At 36.1% G+C, this 22,079-nt stretch overlaps 1 protein-coding gene across 4 annotated transcripts in view; it reads left to right on the forward strand.

The window, feature by feature from the left end:
- Positions 1-22,079, forward strand: part of LOC135844076 (protein bric-a-brac 1-like) — a 282,447-nt gene that overhangs the window by 81,063 nt on the left and 179,305 nt on the right. For all 4 annotated transcript variants that reach the window (XR_010558441.1, XM_065362176.1, XM_065362175.1 and 1 more), the window contains exon 4: positions 6,022-7,085. Coding sequence is in view for 3 of the 4 variants with exons in the window: in XM_065362176.1 (XP_065218248.1) it covers positions 6,102-7,085 (984 nt within the window). In the remaining variant the exon portion in view is untranslated. The remainder of the gene's footprint in view (positions 1-6,021; positions 7,086-22,079) is intronic.

Raw genomic sequence — 22,079 nt, forward strand, 5'->3', positions numbered from 1 at the left:
TCAAGACTTAAAATTTTTACAATTTACCAGTTTATTAAAAGTTTTCGACTTTTCCGACTATTTCAAAATTTGATAGCTTAGGGGGGGGGGGGTGTCCTGCTGTAAGAAAAACGTGAGATTCGCTCATTTTTCAGAAACCTAAACGTTCATAAAAATTAAAATAAGTGTACTGGAAAATCATTTCCCCAGCATTTGTTCTCTTTTATCCTCAAGTCTGAGGTCTGACATAGGTATAGATACTTACTTGAGTTACTTCTACTTACCCAACAATCTTTAAAGATAAATTAGGAAAAGTTTTGAAAAATATTCAATCTCATTGATTGACTTTTGTAGATGTCTAACGGTCCTGCTACTCCTGCTATGCTAAAGTCCTGATTTTTATCATTTTTCATCAAAAAGTACTGTTTTTTTTTAAAATCAAATTTCAAATTTTCAAATTCATTTCTCCTTTTTCTGGAATTTTGGGAAAATTTCGTAGAAAAGGGCTCATCTGTCGACTTGGGACTTGAACTACACATTTCATTTGCTCTTTTTTCTGGCTAGAAAACTTCCTTATTGTTCAAATTCAAGAAATGTTCAAAGTTCAAATCAGAAAAATAAACTTCTCACTCCATATAAAGAAACTTTTTTTACCTCTCAAAATATGAATTTTTGAACGCTTTTGGCCTTGCTTCACTCAGGCTCATTTGCTTTTCTTTTTCAATTTTCAATTTAAAAAAAATCATCATCTTGAATTTCAACATTTTGAAGCTAAAAATAGGTAATAAACTTCTTCATTTATCACACAAAACAACATCATTTTTTATACCTCTCCAAATACTGTTTTTCAAGAGCTTTCCTATTTTTCTAAATTTCGAATTTAAAAAAAAAACAGTCATCATTTAAATTTGATCATCATCATCGTCAAAAGTTTTATTTTATGACGTCCGGAATCTTGGGACCTTCTACATTAACAATCCAACAATAGAAATTAAATAACAAATAACAAAAATATAACAACAAAATAGTCTCAACAAAAGTACATAAATAGCAAAATTCATAAAAATAATATAATAAAAATATAACAAAATTTAACAAAGCAAAACAGATAAGTTATAACAAATCATAAATCCCTGCACAGGAACAACTTTACACACATTTCTTCTTCATCTTCATGTACTTGTATGAATATTTTAAAATTTACCCCAAGTGTTTCGCTTCTGATTTTCTCATATACTTTACATGATTCTATGATGTGTTGGATTGTCACATTCTCATTACACGTGTCACATTTTTTGAGGGATTTTTCAGTAAAAAGTGATCTGTGTGTCAATGTCATATGTCTGATTTGAATTCTGGCTAGAATCACATCTTCTCTTCTATTTGATCTGTAGGAAGTATTTTTAATTAGTATTATAAATTGATTTGAGTGGATCAAGTCCCAATGAAACTACATGTAAGCTCTTTTGTTCTATATCCAAATGATTTGATATGTGTCATATTTGTGTTGAAGATGAGAGTATTGTTTATACACAATTTGGAATACTAATTTTCGAGAGAGATCTTTTACTTATTATATTTTAAAACTCGCCGTTTCATTTTGAAAAATTGGTAGGGTAAGCGCAGGTAATATGGGGTACATAGATTCAAACTCTTCCTGAACAAAGAGAAATTGATGAAAAATAAAAAATTTTGGCGACAATCGAAAATTCAAACATTTATTTATTCGTGATAAAATTGTGGCCCGGAAAAATCACTTTTACTATCTTTAATTAGGTACTGTTTGAAAATAAAGTTCAAAATCAAACATTTCATAAAGTTGCAGGTAATACAGGGTGCCCAGAAATATCGAGTACCCCTAAAAAAGTTTTCTACTAAAATACTTCGGTTGGTCACAGTGAATGATAATAATGATAGTACATGATTATTTTTTTAATGAAAAACTTTCTTAAGGGTACTTGATATTTCTGGGCACCCTGTATGGGGTACCAATAAAAACTACAATGAAATGACTTTTAAAAGGCCAAAAAATAATTTTTTTCCCAATTTTTACATTTATGTCACGCACAAACCATGGTTTTTCTCATAATTTTTTGATTTTCCGAAGAAATTGTTGAAAATTTACCAAAAAGTTTCAGATAACATGAAGTACATATTTGTAAAAATGAAAATAAATGAATAAAACAAACAGGAAAAATGATTTTTATTTATCATGTTTACACATATTGTCAGTCTTTTCGTTCTTTTTTAGGCATTTTTGGTTCAGAATATGTCAAAAACCTGCGAAAAAACGAGGTACCCCATATTACCAACATGTGAAAATTTTAACGTCAAAAATGTTCTATTTTTTTTTTTCAAATGAGAAAAACGACTCTTTTTCATGAAAAAGTTCAAAAAACTTGACGTATCTTTCTTGCGGCTGCATGAAAAAGACACCACCGACGAATAAAAAAAATACAGGTGACCAATCGCCTTTGGATCTGGTCAGATCATCTTACATTAGAATCATTTAAAAACACTCCTTAAATGTTTTCCTGTTGGATAGCACCCATAGACTATGAAAAAAGCAGGTACCTCATATTACTAGCTGCTCCATATTACCTGCTTTTACCCTATATTATTTTTGTTGTTCAAATTTTCAATTCATTTTTTTTACATTTTTAAAAAATTTGTTACCTTAAAAAAAGTTTTTCCTTTGTCCAATTTCATTACATTAACAAGAACCTTATAGGTGAAAAATAAAATCAATTTTTGGAGGGAGGGAAGGGGGGGTAACAGCTGTTTTAGCCGACTCATCTTTTCCTCCGTTTCCTTTCCATCAATGCCTACATGACTTGGGACAAACATAAATATGATAATTATATCGGTGGTCTGCGGTTTATAAATGATTTGATGGCTCTTATGAACAATTTGATGTTCTAAAAATTTGTTTTGAATTGATAAAAGTGCAGAAAGTGAGTCTGATTGAATTAGGAATTTTTTGTGAGGGATTTTGGAGGTATATGAGATGTTTTACTGGCAGTGGATTACGGCAGTAAGTTCTACAGATTGAAAATAGAAGAATATTTGTGAGCTTTGAAGTTGGTAACTCCACCATCAAAAGAAAAAGCATTGCCTGCGTATTCAAATTAGATTTTAAAGCCATCTGTGAACCATAAAACGAATTCATGATTTTCTGGTAATGGTCTCATGTATATGTGACCTGTCACAAGAAGACCGGGTTAAGGTCCAAAAAATTGATTTTTTATGGATATTGGTAGTACTCAGTGTGCAGAAGTCGCCTGTGGTGGTTAAAAAGTTCGCGAACGATTCATTTGACCCTAAATTTAAGGTTAAAAAAATAGAGCAGCTACAAAAAACAGTTTGAAAAAATTTTATTGTTGATTTTCTTGAAAAGTATGTTCTGAGAATTCAGCATGCAAATTTTTGGGGAAATCGGCTCACATTTGGAGGATTAGCGCCATTTTATTAAAATTTGAATGAAGCTTAAGCTGGAAAAATCAACTCTTTTCACCTTGAACAAGTTTTTTGAAAAAATTGAAAAACTCAATAAATTTGTCTTTAATATAATCAGATGGATATTCATTGAAATCGATAAAATTATATTTTCCACATCCACTTGCTTGGAAAAAAATTTTTGGATGTTTGATGAAGACATCAGAAAAGCGAAAAATTTGAATGTAAATTTTCCCCACCCTCTTCCTTACTTAAAAAATCCAACGTGTTTAAAAAATGTCCTGCTAAAATCCTACCTACTTTTTTATTTTGAAATTTTGTGAGACACCCTATATGAAACAAATAAGTAAAGAAGAGACCAGCAGCATTTATTAGAAAATTGGTCAAAAAATGTGACGAACATGAATTGAATTCTTTGTTACAATCTCTTTTTAAATTTTGAGAGAAAAAATCATCTTATCGGTATTACGAGTTTTAACATCATTTCACAAATACTTGATACAGAAAAAAGTTAGCTTTCATCTAGTGAAATTTTTGCTGTGTAATTCATATTTTATTTATTTGGAATTTTCCATTCATCTGAAATTCCATCAACGTTTGTCCTTATAGCGGTAAGAAAGGGTGGTACTTTAATCAACCATTAAAAATTTTCCATTTGGTTATAGCATCGACGATTTCCCAAGTATTTAATTTTTGTTTTCCTTTTTACAAATATCACCGAAAATGAAATTGAAAATCACAATATGAAATGTACTGCAATATAAGGGTTAATGGGCTAATTTAAATATTGAAAAAAAAAACATCCTCATGTACCTTGCGCCTGTAAGAGTGCACCGTATGGGACAACTACATACGAGGTGCGAATGGATTTCACACTTGTAACGTACACGATGCTGTAGCAGAATTGCCAAAGGGTTACGAGCAAAATAGCTCTGTTATGGAAAGGGTGAAGCTTCACAATAGACGAAGGGGTCGTAGTGGAGGTATGTGTCGAGTGTACTGAATAGGTGAATTGGGATAGGTACACGGCATGATGCAAGTCATTCAAAAGAATAACATGCTACATATGTATGTAAGTATGTAAGGCACAGTGCATAGCACATAGCACATGATATTTTGTTTTTTACCTACTCCTGTATAATGTTGTGCTGCGCTACTCCACAAGGCACAATGTAAAGTAATGTACCGACAGAGTAATGTACTAGATGTAGTAGGTACTACAATGTACATGCATCTATAGAGCGCAAAAAAATTAAGGGGGGAAGCGCCACCGCCACCGCGCCTGCACACAGTGCGAGTGAGAGAGAGACAACGTAATAGGGCGCAAGAAGGGTGCGAGAGTGAGAGGCAGCAACGCGAGGAAGAGTACAGTAGAGAGCCGATTATGTGTATATTTCTAATAGTTATGGATATAACGCAGGTGTTACTTTTGTATATTTAATGCGTGTTGAACGACGACGCGCTGTGTCGTGTTTTTTTTTTCTCGTATATACGGCGGCGTGGTAGGAGCGTCGGTCGGGAATGGGGTGGTGGGGGGCTGCAGGGGGCGGGTGTTTCACGTACCCCGCTAGACGCACGGCGGCCGGCCCTGTTGCGAGTCACCTGCGGGGTGGGGAGGAGGGCGAAGAGAGGCGTGCGCAATAGACGTTCGCGGCTGCGTGAGGGGCGCGGAGGGGCAACGCTAGGTGCGTCGCTTCGGGCAGGAGGTGAGGTGGGGCGGAGACGTCGGCTCGTGTATAACTCGTCCTATTCACGTTGCCCCTGCCGCGCCTGCCATGCCATACCGAATGCGAGAGGAGTTTAGTGCGAGGAAAAACGTTTTCATTCAGTACGTTGTCATTCGAGCGCCTAATAAGGCCCGTGTTGCGAGATTATCGAGTAGACGAGAAAAAAACAACGCGAGTTTTTTTTTTCGATAATTTTTTACGATTGATTTGCAAAAATTAATTCGGTAATATTTTTTATAAAGGTTTTTTTCGTCGAGAGAATTTTTTCCCAATTGAAAGAATATGATCTCGAGATATTTTTGGTTATTTTCACAGTATTACGCGAATATCGTCGGTATCGTTGTTGGTCGTGTACTATTCGAAAACGGTAATCGCGAAATCGTCGCGTAAATATTTTGTGAATAATTAATAAGCATCGATTATTAATTTATTATACCGAGAGAGCGTTCGCGAGAGTCGAGAATTTTATATATATTTATTTGTTCTGTGCGGCGGTTTATAGTTTTCGTATTAATTTTATTATAAATACGAGCCCGAATCAAAGGGTTAAAAGTTTTTTCGAGCGAATTTATTCGAAAAATTTGGAATTTTTTTGTGAAGTGTGACTTATCTAGACGTTGCTTTTTTGTGCTAAAATTCATCTGACGGTGTATGTGGTGCGGTGGCATTTGAAAAAATTGTGGTGTTTTTCGATGACGTATATAATCTCGTTATTTGACGGTGGTACGAAGTGGTGGCTTTGAAAATTTTTTGAGAAAAAATTGGACAATAATTACCTATATAGAGACTGTAGAAATTATTCTATATTTTGATCGTGTATTAAATTATCGGTTTGTTTTGTGCGTTTGGTATTTTACAGAAAAAGGCTGGAAGAGCTGAGAGCTGTATTTAGGTGAGAAAAAAACCAACCATCAGAGTAGAAGACGACGTTACAACGTGATGGAAAATTCGATGATCGCCTCTTCAGAAGGTGGCGACGAAACGCAGCCGGCTGTCGGCAATAATCACAGTCACAGCCACAGCCATGGTGGCGGAGGCCCCTGCGGCGGCGGAGACGAACAAACGCCGCAATTGTTCTGCCTGCGATGGAACAATTACCAGAGTAATTTGACCAATGTATTCGACCAGCTCTTACAGAACGAGTCTTTCGTCGACGTGACATTGGCCTGCGCCGACGGTCACACCGTCAAAGCGCATAAAATGGTGCTATCCGCCTGCAGTCCGTACTTTCAAGCTTTATTCTTCGAAAACCCTTGCAAGCATCCGATCGTCATTTTAAAAGATATCAAATGGACCGAGCTCAAGGCTGCGGTCGAATTCATGTACAAAGGCGAAATAAACGTTTGCCAAGAACAAATCGCACCGTTGTTGAAAGTAGCCGAATCGTTGAAAATCAGAGGCCTTGCGGATGTGAGTAACGAGCACGATTTCGCCCAAAGAGATAGCAAAAGTCCGACATCGGCGGCCGAAACGGTGGCCAGATCTCCTAGCCGAAGTAATTCGTCGGCCAATAGCGGACAACCGCCGAGTAAAAAACGCCGAAGAGCTTCGGCCGATAGAAGTAGTACGAGTACCGGAGAGGATACGATTAGTGTTATCAATTCACCGTCCAGAGCTTTGGAATTGGTTACGTCTCCTTCGTCGTCGTCCATTGGCACTACTAGCATTTGCAACGGTATGACATCGACGCATAATGCGTCGTCGACGTCGTGCTCGCAGCAACAGCAACAACAACAGCATCAACAGCAGCAAAGTCAGAGTCAGGCTGGACGTCCGTCGCAATCGTCTACTCCTCAGTCACCATCGAATATGGCGCCACTGCCAATACCACCGCCACCGCCCACCTTACCTAGCACGTCGAGCGTCGCCGATGATATGGAGATTAAACCTGGTATCGCTGAGATGATCAGAGAAGAGGAAAGGGTAAGTCATTGTCACTTTAATTTCATATATACCTACCTAATGCGTTAGATTAGTAGAAGTATTGGTATTCCCTCGATATCTGCAATTGCGAGCTTCGCAGATCATCATCTTGCTCCCTGAGTTGGCCAATTGTCGTCCCAAGAGAGCTGACTTCATTTTTGGAAACCCCCAGTTGCCCATATTATTGAGGAAAAACTTCACTGAGGAATCCTCCAATTACTGACGTCACTGAGGAAACCTCCAGTCGCTGACATTACTGAGGGAACCTCCGGATTCAAATCCAGAGATCCCCTCAGCGAAGTCAGCCTTCTGAATGTACTTTCTGGCATCACTGAGCAGTTCTGTCGATCTGCTTGAAGGTCTCCTCAGTGCATGGCAGGTCGGCATGGGCTCAAGTCAGCTGGTGGGGGGGGGGGGAATCCCAATCACAAAAAATGATTGTCTTCCCGAGATGATTTCATTGGCGAGAAACCTGCAATTGCCAACAGCATTGAGAAAAGACTTCATTCAGGCATCCTCCAATGACTGACATCACTGAGAACTCCTCCGGTTGCTGACATCACTGATAGTCCGGCATATGACAATAAGAGTAATTGCACCCCATCCACCCCACCGATCCTCCGGGATAACATTTTTCTTAAAGGGGACATCCTAAGGAACATTTTAAAGCAAACTTGCCAAAAAAAATGTTTGCCTTACTTACAAAATGGTGGCCATTTTGATTGACAGGTCAGTCGAAATCGCAGATTTTGCATTTTAGCATAGGACTTGCACGAACTTTTTCAAACTTTACAAAGGTAGAACGGAAGATCATGCAAAAATTTATCACCAGTCAAAATTTCAAGTGCTAAAGTGCGTTTTTCGATTTTAGGTGAATTTTTGAAAATCGAATTCAGGCCAAAAATGAGGGAAAAAATCAAAATGTTACCAAATTGACCAAGAAAGCTGAAATTTGGGATATACCCTATTTTCGACATGCCAAATCGATTGGAAGTCGTTTCAACCCGTTTTGAGCAGTTCTGGAGCCTCCAACAGATTTTTGAAACTCGAAATTCCCACAAAATTCCATCAAATTGGAGTTGTAAAGCTAAAATTTATTCTAAAAACTAATTTCAATACGCTACGAAGTACTGCAGGTGAATTTCAAGTCGTTTTGGATCCTCCAGCGACTTTTTGGAAATTCCTGAAGCCTCCAGCAGATTTTTGAAATTTTGAAGTTTCACAAAATCTCATCAAATGAAGATGGAAAGCTGAAATTTACTCTACACTCTAATTTTAACACTCTCTGAAAACGACTTCTAGTGGATTTCAAGTCATTTTAGAGCCTCCAACGACTTCTTTGAAAATTACTGGAGCCTCCAGTAGATTTTTGAAACTTGAAATTTCCCCAAAATTTCATCAAACCAAGATGGAGAGTCGAACTGCAAACTAATTTTAATACGTCACGAAGTTGACTGCTGGTGAATTTCAAGTCGGTTTGGAGCCTCCAGCAACTTTTTGAAAGGTTGTATGACGTTTTTTTGGAAAATTGAAATTTCCTAAAAGTAGCTGGAAGCTTCAAAACCATTTGAAACCACCATGTAGTCTGCGAAGTAAATTTCAGCTTGCCAACTCTATTTGATAAATTAATGTTGGGGAAATTTCAAGTTTCAAAAATCTACTGGAGGCTCCAGTAATTTTCAAAAAAGTTGCTGGAGGCCCTAAAATGACTTGAAATCCACCAGAAGTCGTTTTCAGAGGGTATTTTATTAGAGAGTAGAGTAAATTTCAGCTTTCCATTTCCATTTGATGAAATTTTGGGGAAATTTCAAGTTTCAAAAATCTACCGGAGGCTCCAGTAATTTTCAAGAAAGTCGTTGGAGGCTCCTAAAATGACTTGAAATCCACCAGAAGTCGTTTTCAGAGGGTATTTTATTAGAGTGTAGAGTAAATTTCAGCTTTCCATCTCCAATTGATGAAATTTTGTGAAAATTTAAAGTTTCAAAGATCTGCTGGAGGCTTCAGGAATTTTCAGAAAGTCGCTGGAGGATCCAAAACGACTTGAAATTAACCTGCAGTACTTCGTAGCGTTTTGAAATTAGTTTTTAGAATAAATTTTAGCTTTACAACTCCAATTTGATGGAATTTTGTGGGAATTTCGAGTTTCAAAAATCTGCTGGAGGCTCCAGAACTGCTCAAAACGGGTTGAAACGACTTCCAATCGATTTGGCATGTCGAAAATAGGGTATATCTCTAATTTCAGCTTTCTTGGTCAATTTGGTAACATTTTGATTTTTTCCCTCATTTTTGGCCTAAATTCGATTTTCAAAAATTCACCAAAAATCGAAAAACGCACTTTAGCACTTGAAATTTTGACAGGTGATGAATTTTTGCATGATATCTTTCGATCTACCTTTGTAAATTTTGAACAACTTTTTCATGAAATACGTCAGAAAGAGGTCAAAATAAGACAACAGAATGAATTTAAACTTTTTTTAATGTTAGGAATTGAAAATTGAATTTTTTCAAATTTTGATTTTTTTGTGATGAGTTTATTTCATCGAGTGAAAGGGGGTTTTCAAATTTTTCAACGTATATGTAAAAATAGGGGTCAAATGGGTCAACTTCGCCATTCAAAACTTTTTTTCATGTTTTAAATCAAAAAATCGCATTTTTTCGCAAACTTTCAATTTTTTTAAATCGACTTTACGAAATTATGCCATCCCAATTTTTTAATATGTTGTTCAGCATGAAAAGTCGTCCATAATGTATTTTTTTCAGAATTTTTGAGAGTCGGAACGATATGAAAACTACGTTTTGAAATTTTTCGAGCTAATTTTTCGTACGAAAAAAAGTGGCAACACTGATTTTTATGATATCGCCAAAAAGCTCTTCAAAACCCCTAACTATTGGAAAAAGTACCATTTTTGTAGGTATCGCGGTTATCGAGTAATCCACTGCTGAAATTGATGATATTTCAAGTTCACTGAAAACTTTGACACCCCCTAGCAGCCTTTAAAAAAGGGCTAGAGGGCAGCAATTTGCGCCATTGGTCATCCCTTCGGAAGGTCTTTCCACAGGAAAATTTTCAAAAAAAATCATGGACCCCCTCCTTACCACTTTTTGGTCGAATTGACATGGAATGACCCCATAGGCTCAAGTCAGCTCTCTGGTGAAGAAGAGGGGATCTCCAGCCCAAAAAGTTCGATCAATCCTCCTCTAGCCATCCTGTCAATCTGCCTGAAGGTCTCCTCAGTGCATGACAGGTCACTGTTCAGCATAGGCTCAAGTCAGCTCTCTGGGCAAGGGGGAGGGGGGATCTCCAGTCCAAAAAATTCGATCAATTCTCCTCTATAGACCAGCAACGTATATAATCTATGATCTTCGACGTAAAATCATCATCACCATAAGTATACTAATATCCCTAAACAATACACCGTCTATAAAACACGGTGTCGAGTTTTTTAAATTCCCCTTCATCGCTTTTCAAAAGAACCCATTCACTGTTACCGTTACGTCGACGAGATTTATGCAGCAGAGAGGCAGTGAGAGAGAGATTTTGCGGTGGTGTTAACTCGTATACTTAGTTTAAGAGGACTAAATCGTCACCCTACGTTATAAAAAGTATAGTAGTCTGGGTCTGGTGGTGGGCAAACGACCCGACGAATCATTAGTCGAATGAATGAAAAGAATGGCGAGGATATAAAAGATTGAATAGACTCGGAGAGAGTATTAGAATGGGTATATTTGTAGATATTGATTCGGTGTAGCTTTGATAATAAAGTCAATGTTTACCTACATGCACAGTCTTCCCTCTATTATACTACCTGACTGAACCTGTGTTCTGTGTTTTGACGTATAAACCTGTAATTTAGAGCTACCTTTGGCCAATTTGGCTGCTGCAAAAGGTTATATAGCAAAAGTCAATTGATAACAAGTTGCCTTGAAAATATTGCCAGCGATAGACGAATCGAAGGTATCGTTATTGCAGACTCGCCGACGACGGTGACGTCTGGTCCCGACCTACGAGTAATATAGATTTCAAATTGACCGTATTATTGAGTGGAAAATTGACCGGAAGTGGGCGGTGTGCAATATTCGCGAATATAACAGAGACGTTTGGATGAGCTGAAATGAAATTCATCGCTACTGTGTCGAAGGTTTTTATCAAATTATTATGATGTAATTTTCGCGAATTTTTACTCACTTGTACGCAATGTAGATACATGGCCGCTGAAGTGACCTTTGATACGACGTATAATAAAATTTAATAATTTTTTTATAATTTTATTACGCAAGGTGACTCAGTATTTGTTAATTACGTTATAACTTATAAGATAGGCTAAAATTGAGGTAATTTTTTTCACGTTTGGGGTTTTTGAAGATGGATGGAATTTTGGGAGATTATTTGAGAACATTCTTGATGGAGTGTGAAGTTGTGGCTGGAAAATTTGATGGTAATTATTCTGTTTCAATCCATAATTGGAAATTGGTCAAAAGGGGATTCCCAGGTAAAATAGGTGAAACGACCCTGTTCCCAGATTTGGAAAATTATGATGAAATATTGTTGAGTACCTCCAAAAAAATTTTCGGGCTGAATTTCCGCCCCTCAACCCCCTCCCTCTTCCTTTGGACAGTATAGCCAAAAAAACACGTTTTTTGCGGCAAAAAATCGGTATCCATGAGTAGTGGGGAGAAAATTCTAGTACCATGTGGAATATGTAGGGAAAGCAAGGGCCTTTCAACACAATTTTTTTCAAAATTTTATATCATAGTGGTGGGGGTGAAATTGACAGAAGAAAACTTTGAACCGTCACATCTCCGGATTGAAGGGTTGCGCACAAAACTGTTTACACCAAAATGGTCTCTTTACATGTACTTTCTTTCAACCGATCCATAAAATGAAAATTTTGTCTGTAAAAGGCTCATAATTGCAAAAAATCCCGAAAAATACGTGTTCTTCGTGGTTTTTTTTTATAATGTTCATTTCTATCGCATTCAAAGACCATCAGAAGAATTTCACACTTTTCGATCGTGAAATCATGTGTCTGGTAAAATGTGTCCAAAAGCTACAGATATGGCTACATGGATAACGAGTTCACGTTACATCGAACCTTTTACCCATCATCAATCGTTTTTGTGAAATTCCTCAAACTCATCGAAATGCAGCCCACTGGATAACTGTCTTGAATTGTTACGATCTATGTTACGACATGAGTTTTGCTAACAAGACGCTCTACAAAGTGAAAGTGTCAAATTTCACCCTAAAAAACGTGTTCAAAAGGTTTTCAATACGCTGATCTACTGAAGTTAGCTAAGGTTGTAGGTAATCATGAACACTGTGAATAAAAAAAATGCCAAAAAAATTCAAATTGAAGTCACAGCAATTCAGTTACAATTCACGCAATGCTTGGTGAAAAAAAAAATCTATCAAAATGAAAATATAGCAAGCCAAACTTACAAAAAGTTACCAAGATTGGGCAAATTACCTACTCATAACAAAGACGTCTTTGGATAATTTTGGCAGAAGCAGGAATTTTTTTGGCATTTTTAACAAAAATTGAAATTTTTGAATGATTTTTTCCACAAAAAAAACTTTTATATGCCTAATTTTAGCAAAATAGTAATTTTTGAAATTTTTTCCAAAACAGGGTCTATTGTTCATTTTTACAAAAAATATTAGGAATTTTTTGTCATCGTCAAAAAAAGATATTTTTCAACAATTTGGAAAAAAGCAGGACTTTTTTTGACAATTTTGACAAACGTTGGGATTTTTAATCATTTTTTCAAAAAGGAAATTTCTATACAATTTTGGCAAAAATTGTACTTTTTTGACAATTAATTTGGCTATAAAATTTTTTGAACATTTTGGCAAGAAACATGTGCCTTTTTGGCAATTTTCACAAAAATTTGAGATTTTTGATAATTTTGGCAAAAATAGGCATTTTTAAAATTTTGGCCAACAACAGGATTTTTTTTATTTTTACAAGAAATATTAGACTTTTTTTGTCAACGTCAAAAAAAAAGATATTTTTTGACAATTTTGGCAAAAAAACAGGACTTTTTTGACAATTTTGACAAAAGTTGGGATTTTAAAATAATTTTTTCAAAAAAGAAACTTCTGTAAAATTTTGGCAAAAATGAGACTTTCTTGACAATTATTCTGGCGATGAGATTTTTTGAACATTTTGGCAAAAAACATGTGCTTTTTTGGCAATTTTCACAAAAAGTTGTAATTTTTTGATAATTTTACTTCATAAAAAAATGTATTTTTCGACAATATTATGACCAAAAATGGCATCAAAGTCTCCAAAACTAGATACTCTTCTCAAACAAACTGAAACCACAATTTTCACAGTACACAATCCTCGAACAACCAACATACTCGTATTTTCTTAGCAATCTCATCGAAACAAAACGTTGGCATATCTAAAATTCTTAATGTCGACGAAAAGTTCGACTTGAAAAAAGCATTAAAGCATGTCATCCTCATCATCATCATTGCATGCATCAAACTAATATCATACTCGCACATCCAACTCTTTTCTATTCATTTAAGAAATACCCGAATAATTAAAATACTTCCATAGCTGTTTGTTTCTTCTGTATGCAAAAAGACGCTCGCTAGAAACGAATTTATAATACTCGCGAAAACTCGACATGTTCTGTATAATATAAAATTAGCGGAATAAAATTAACGTTGACGTTTCAGCTCTCGTCATGTTGGAAAAATTTCTCAGATAATAGAACAATAACTCTCGACTCTGCAGTCAGAATTCCGAGAGCAAATTGTACATATTTAACCGTCTCTTACTTATTCTTATCTAAGTATAAGTATACGAAATAAATATTAATAACTTTTCAAATAAAGGAAAAATAAAGGCGATAAAAAAAACCAATTGCTAGTTTCTAATTGATAAATTTATCGTTAATAGTTAGATGATTAAATTTCATTATATTAGTTATTTCGTATTTCGTTATTCAGTACATAATTATAGCAACATATTCCAATTTCAATATACGACGAGTCGACCAAATTACAAATACGAAATGTATTTCTCTATAAGTATACGTACGTCTTCCCCCTGGGTCCTTTTGGTAATCATTAAATCTGCTCGACTCGAATTTACCCTACACGTATATACGATGAGAGAGCTCAACTCCCTGCCGAGACGATAATCTCATAAACAAATATTCGATTCATTCGATACGTGTATTCTACATCACATTTTATAGTACACGTACAATATATAGTTATATTTATTTATGTGAAAAGAGGTACATAGAAAATAAGTCTCGTGGATGAAGAGTTCTCAAATAATAACCCTCTGGTGGTGCTTCATTAGCCTGTATTTTTTTTTTATCAACACACGTGGCTATGATTCTCTATTTATACGCTACAGAGTGGAGAAAAAATAAAAATCTCGATGGTTCGATGACCTATTATACAATTTTAGAGGCTGCAAAGGCCGCCAAAAAAGATAAAAATTTAGGTCGAACGAATTAAAAAAAGGTCTCGAAAAAAATTACCGTCAATTTCTAGACGGAAAATTATGATAAGGTCGAGGGTTAAGTAAATTTTTCGTGAACTATTTTCGGACCAGATTAAGATAGGCAGGTTTCTGCGTCATGCTTAAGATAAAAAAATATTGCTTGTACGTCATTAAAAAAAACTGATTTCTGTACGTGAAAAAAGTTATACCAGTTACAATTTCGGATAATCGCATTCGATTTATGTAATCAATTTTCTTACATTATTCCATCTTTGGCCAATCAGTGACGACTCTATCGAGAGTTGAAGAGTAAATGGTTAGATTATCAGCATTTCTTGGAAGACCAAGTAGGGTATTTATATCAAAGAACGTCACTACAGCCTCATGTGACAAATATTTCCAACTTTAAGATCATCGAGCAACAGTTCATTGCTTTGTAGAGGCACCCAAAATAGTAATGAACGAATCTCAGCTCAAGGTTCGAGGTCGATGGCATTGCAGGGTGAATTTCCTCTCAACAGAAGCAATCCTCTTTCTCCTCCTGACAACCGGTTCGAGGTTGGTGTCTTTACAATTTAACGAGGCACGAGCTAAACTCAAAGGACAGTTGACGACCCTCTTTCGTTTGACAACCTGTTCAAAAAATCACCCCTCTCACCCACCAATTCACCTAACTCAATCAACAGTCCACAGAAACTATCTCACCCACATGATCCAACACGTGACCACTCCACACTAATAATTTATGGAAAATTCCACCTCATCCGAGCCCTCCCACCCCTCCCACCGAACCACCCATCAAATGTATTCAATTTCCTATATAAAATTGACTATTATTTTCAACGCTTCATTAGCTCATCGTAAATAAACACTCGACATACAAACATACAAATGAAATAAAAAAACTCGATCATAACACATAACAGAAGAAACGTGAGGTAGAAAAAAAAAGCTCTGGGTAGTGTGTACACGAATCGATGTAATTTTCTACATCACATCTTATCGCTAAATTTATACGTACGTTTCCTCCTAAACCTTGACTTCTAAGTAGAGATTTTTTACAAAGTAACCATATTATAAGCAGATAGCTAATTAGTCGATAAATCGAACTGATAACGCGAGTTAATCTTTATCGTCGTTCTTATTTAATCAACTGCCCCGATATTCGACCATTAATTTAATTTAATCATTTTAATTATAAAGAACATCGCTAAATGAATGATTCATTTAATTTACCGAAACAGTCGAAAAGCACGTTTACCTACGTATTATAATGCTCTGCGATCAGGGTTTTCATTTGTAGAGAGAAATATTTCACGTATATTGATGATATTTTATATGTTACTGTGTGAAGTGCTGCTATAGCCTATATCCAATTTCAGTTTTCCTTCTTCGTATTGTGTTTGTCTGATTGGTTGATTTTTTTTGCAACGTGATGCTTTTCTAATTTGGGGGGAAAATGTATTTTTAGAACAGAGTTTTTTGAACAAAATTATGGAAAATTGGTTAAATGATTTTTCGAATCAAAATTCCATTGCTATAAGACCATACATTTTTTGAATCAGCTGATTGAAATTGATCATATTTTCAAAGGAACTTAATTATTCAAAGGGTCTCAAACTCACAAGGGAGATATTCTTACCTGACAGGAGATATTTTTCAATCAGGCAAAACTCAATTAAAAAATCATACAGAAACACAACACTGGCTAAAATTTTAGGAGCCAAAGGTCATTTTTCGATTTTTAGTGAATTTCTGAAAATTAAATTTGAACTAAAAACGAGTAAAAAATTAAAATGTCACAAAATTAACTTGTAAAGTTAAAATTTGGTATGTTCGTTGCTTTCGACCTCCTAAATCGATTGAAAGTGGTTTCGAACCGTTTTTAGCAGTTCTGGAGTCTCCAGCAGATTTTTGAAAGTGGGTTGTAGTGAAGTTTAGCCCAACGAAGCTGAAAAGCTAAAATTTACTCAACAAGTACTTCTATTTCAACACGTTGGGTAGATTTTAAGCGGTTTCAAGTCGTTTTGGAGCCTCCAGCCATATTTTGGAAAGTCCAGATTTTCAAAAAGTGCCACAAAAGCTGTCTATAAATCAACTTTAGCCCCTATCAACGTGAATGGTGCTTGTTTAGTGCCCACTCGACCTATTGCAAGCCATTTTTTTGAAATCTTTTTCCTCCAGATTGAAACCATATACTTCTCCAGTGGTTTCATAATTGAAAAACATATGATTCTGAATCGGCATAGACTGATTTTGGAAAAACGACCCAATTAGTCGAGTGGGTCACTAGAATGCTCCAATTGCATTTATAAATGCTAAAATTCATTTCGACACATTTTATGACATTATTTTGGGAAACTGGAATTTCCAAAAAGTTACCGGAGGCTTCAAAATGACTCAAAACCATCTCTAGTCGACTCAAAATGTCGAAATTAGGGTATGAAGTGAATTTTAGCTCTCAACTTTCATTGGGTTAAATTTTGTGAAAATTTTAATTTTCAAAAACCTGCTGGAGGCTTCAGAAATGCTCAAAACAGTTCGAAACCATCTCCAGTCGGCTCGAAATGTTTGAATTAAGGCATGAAGTGCGAATTTTAGCTTTCAACTTTCATTGGGTTAAATTTTGTTAACATTTTAGTTTTCAAATACCTGCTGGAGGCTCCAAAACTTCTCAAAACAGTTTGAAACCATCTTCAGTCGACTCGAAATGTAGAAATTGGGGTATGAAGAGTATTTTAGCTTTCAACTTTCATTGGGTTAAATTTTGTGAAAATTTCAAATTTCAAATACCTGCTGAAGGCTCCAGAACTGCTCAAAACAGTTCGAAACCATTTCCAATCGATTTTGGAAGTCAAAAATAGGGTACCATACCAAATTTCAGATTTCCAAGTCAGTTTGGTGAAATTTTGATTTTTTCCCTCGATTTTTATCCCAGATTTTCAAAAATTCTCCAAAAATTGAAAAATGCACTCTGACTCTTCACAGCATTTTCTATAAGGGGGGGGGGATTCCAACTGGCAGAACAGTTTTTGAACCGGACATAAAGTCGAATCGAATGAGCAAAAGTGCATCATCAGTCAAAATTTCAGGAGGTCGAGTGCATTTTTCCGATTATTGATGGGATAAAAATTCAGAAAAAAAATCAAAAGTCCATAAAATTGACATAGAAAGCTGAAAGTTGACATGTGCCTCATTTTTGACCTAGCTCCTGAATCGATTGGAAATGGTTTCGAATTATTTCAAACAGTTCTGAAACCTGCAGCAGATGTTTGAAAATTGAAATTTTTACAAAATTCTATCAAATGAAGTCATTCCTCCAGCGATTTTACAACTGAAAATTAGCTCCAACTTTCAAAAATCTGCTGGAAGCTTCAAAACTGCGCAAAACGATTCAAAAACGTTTCCAAACGACTCGAGGGGGCAGGGGGAGGTCGAAAATACGTTACATAACAAGTCTTAGTTTTCCAGCTCAATTTGGTGAAATTTTGATTTCCTCTTCTCCATTTTTGGTCCAATGTACCACTCAAATTTAATTTTCAAAAATTCTTCTAAAATCGAAAAATTCACTTCAACGACTAAAATTTTGATTAGTGATGTTTTTTTATACTCTTTCGATTTATCTGTGTCCGGTTTAAAAAAATTTCTGTCTCTTGAGACGCCATCTAAAGTAAGTAAAAAATTAGGATATTCAACATTATTATTCATTTTTAAGGAAGATTAAAATGCCTGCAAAAATGTTGAAATAAAGCTTTTTTGTCAGTGTGAAGGGGTGGGGGGGGGGGGTAAGTTGAATGTTTATTTGATTGCTGGTTGTGCTCTTGTTGAAAGGAGTGGGAGGGGCAAAAATTTAAATAATTTTGGTTTGTTGCAGTCTCTGTAATGAAAAACATAATATTATAGTACACCATTCAAAAAGACTTCTGTACTGTACCCATTGAATAAACTCAAAACGCGATATGTTTATACCAAAAATACTAGATTATGTAAAGTTGCCTTTTCAAGCAAACCATTACACCTCAAAACTAATTACTTCTCGAATAGCACCTTTTGCTCAATCTCGTTGAATGTATAGAGTAGTATAAAAGTCTGCATTTCCAACGTACTCGTCGTATCTCTAGAAGCAAAAACAGAGCGAGAAAGAGCATAATAAAATACCCAGGAAGGGTAGGTAGGTAGCCAATTCGACGGCTAAAATCGCTTGTAAACTTTTTAACGACTGCAATCGCAGGTTTATAGTGTAAAAACCTCGTCGGTTATTGTGGTATTCTCGCAGACGGGACGAAAGTGCGGAGGGTTTTTTACAGAGATGCTGTACGCGTACGTTTATACATAAAAGGTGTACTTTATCGTAATTTCGCGTCAAAATAGCTTTGTCAAGACTGCGGAAAAGTGAAAGAAAAAGCGAACCGGGAAAGGCTATATCGTTCGATCCTTGGTAGATTTTTTCTCTTCTCCTTTCTTTTTTTTTTTCGTAAACTTTTTTCACGAGTGAAGACTTGGGGTTTGTGGTGTATGTAGTTTGGTTGGAAAGGTATTCACTATTTACGCAGATGATTTTCTATAATGGGATGCGATGCATTAGGCGGAAAATAGTGTATATTTTCGAGCAGTTTTGTACTCGTAGATGGGTCGAAGAAGCGAGTGAGAGAGATTATAGTGAGTGAGGTGAGTGGAAGAGGGGTGGAGTGTATTGGCGTTTTATTTAATTATGTGTACGTATGTACGTATGTATGTAGAGAAATACTAGGTAGTAATATAATGTGTACGATGGAGTGAAAGAAGAACGGAGTGAGCAGAGCTGCAGAGTATATGAAGTAGAGATATAGACGAAGACGAGAGAGATGTGTACGTACACGTCGGAAATGTGAGTTACCAAAGTGAGAGAGGGATGCAGAGCGAGAAAGACTGAGAGATGGAAAAAGTATGCGAGATATTTATTTTAAAACCGGAGACGGGTCTTGATGGTGCTCGCTTGTTTACATATGTATTTATTTATTTACGTATTTATTTATTCTGCTGGGCGAGTTCAATAACATAAATTAAAAGCTTTCTGTTTATTTATTCCCGGCGCTGCAACGTTTCGCGCTGCTGCGAGGGCTTGCGACGACGACGCTGTGGTGGGCTAGTGCGGGGATGTTATTGCCTGGCCCAGTTTGTTAACCCTGGAGTCTCTCTTTATCATTTTTACGAGTTGAATGTATGGATAGATTCACATATTCACGTGTGCGTACGTTTGGTATATTTTTTTTGAAAAAGTTTTCCAATTGGTAGATATAATACAGTGTTGGTATTTTGGGTAAGTCTTGGCTTGGCGACGGATTGTGGCACCAGAGAAATGAGAAATTGTTAAGAGAGAGGGTGCAGAAGGGATCTGATCCTATCAATAAGTCAAAGGTGGCGCGTATGTAGTTGACTTGATATCCGGATTAATGATGTAATCCGAAATGAAGTCGCAGAAGTGCGAGTACAACTTACGTATGTCTTACAAGCTTCCAATCAAAACTTGTAGAAATCCTACTAGGAAATTACATACGTTCATTTGCTGAAATCCTATATTATAGAAAGGGTATTCAGGGTGTTTCATGGGGCGTGGGGCGATTTTTTTTTACCCTGGAAAAAAGTCAAATGGGGTTGGAAAGTCGAAATCAGCAAAAAAAAAAAACACTCAAGTGGCACCATCTCATTGTATGCTGGACATTGGGGCTCCCTAAGTCAATTTTAGGGGTGAGGTGGGGTCAAAAATTGAGTAAAATAGGGCTAAAATAAGTTTTTTCCACCTTAAATAGGATTGGGATGAACTGGGAATCTGAAATTTGGATATGTTGATTACAATGGGGGTATTCACCAGTGGTATGATTTTGGACCCTTCTCATCAATTTGGGGCCAAATTATGCTTCTCCAAAAAAATGATTTTTCTGTAATTTTCAACTTTGACCCTTCTAACTCCAGGGGTCAAATATACCTCGTGAGAAAACCCTATTTCCCAAATTTGACTCAATTTGATCTATAAGAACAGGTTCCAGGTCATAAAATAAATATTACTTGGTTGGCCTACCGGATTATTCATAATTTTTTACAAAAATTTGGCTAAAAATTGTAATATTAGTCCCAAAAAAGGTAAATGAGGAATTGAGGATGAGTTCACAATAACTGAGCAAAAACTTTTTCAAAATTCGTGTGCTTCCATTAAAAAATATCATGGAAGGAATCATCATGCAGATGAGAATGTCGATGGTCGTCATTGCTGTCAAAATTTTATCTACAATCATCTGTAAGAGTTTGAAATCCTGTTTAAATTTTGATTTCTCAACTATTGGATTAAGGATCTCTCAATCTTAAAACTGTGATGTGAAATCAGCCGAAAAACAAGCTAATCAACAACAGGGATCAAGACACCAGGCTACTTTTCCATCATGTTGAAATCCATAAATAGGCCATCGAATTCGGAAAATCAAACCGATCTCGAGGCTGTATACACCATAGAAGCCCCCTCCCCCCAGGATTCCTTCTCTAAGGTATTGACGATCAAACAGGCGACTTGACAATCGGTCACGCGTGTCTTGTAGGTACTCGTATGTTGTAGTCGAAACATAAGAGAGCACCATGCTCTGACATGCAGACACACAGAATAGGTAATTGGTCGATAAAACGTGGTTATGGTTACGCGGTTATAATTAATCGGTTCTAGAGGTTGGATTGGTAATGCTGAAGAGTGTTGGCGAGTCCAGTACACAAGGAGAAGCCATTAAAGCGGAACCCATTAAAATGCGTCTGCAAGTGCTACCGGAATTTCGGTGCACAAGTGACGATCGAGATCTGTACCTACATACATATAAGTGCAAATGTGCAGCGAGTTCGTTCTTCAGCTGGGACGTGATTCGCTGATTTTGGTCTGGCTTATCGGGTAGTTTTGGTAGTTAAAGCAGAACAGATGCTGTACGAGGACTGAGGAGGTTTTATTTTAGCTATATCATGACGGTCTCATAAATATTACGATGTATTGTGGTGGTTTGGCGACGACCTTACCGAGCAGAATTATGACTGAAGAGGCGAAGACGTTTATATATATGTAATATTGACGAGTGAAAGTACATTATTAAATGGCCTTAATTACCATGTCTAAACTAAACAACTCTGGTAGATTTATTAAAAAGGTGTTCAAGTTGTGATGTATCCCCTTCTTTGTGGCTTTCTTTTGCCAATGATTGACTTCGATTTGATTTTGTCCGGTTCAAAAGTTTTTCTCATCTGTCGGATTGAGATTATCCCAATTTTTAAAGTCAACGATTACTCGTCTGCAATGTCTGTAAGTAAATTAAGATTTTATTTTGGATTAACTGGTCTTTAAGAAATATTGGTCTATCCCATTTTGGAAGTTTTTTTAAAGAAGTTCCTCGAAGTCATCATCCAAATTTGAATACCTTTGGCAAATCTGCGACTCCAACGATAAAAAAAAAATGAGAAATTCATTCCTCGAAATTTCTAGCAGAGAGGTTTCGAAATATTTGTCCATTCTGGT

Source organism: Planococcus citri, chromosome 4 (assembly GCF_950023065.1).
Source record: "Planococcus citri chromosome 4, ihPlaCitr1.1, whole genome shotgun sequence".
NCBI classification, from domain to species: domain Eukaryota; kingdom Metazoa; phylum Arthropoda; class Insecta; order Hemiptera; family Pseudococcidae; genus Planococcus; species Planococcus citri.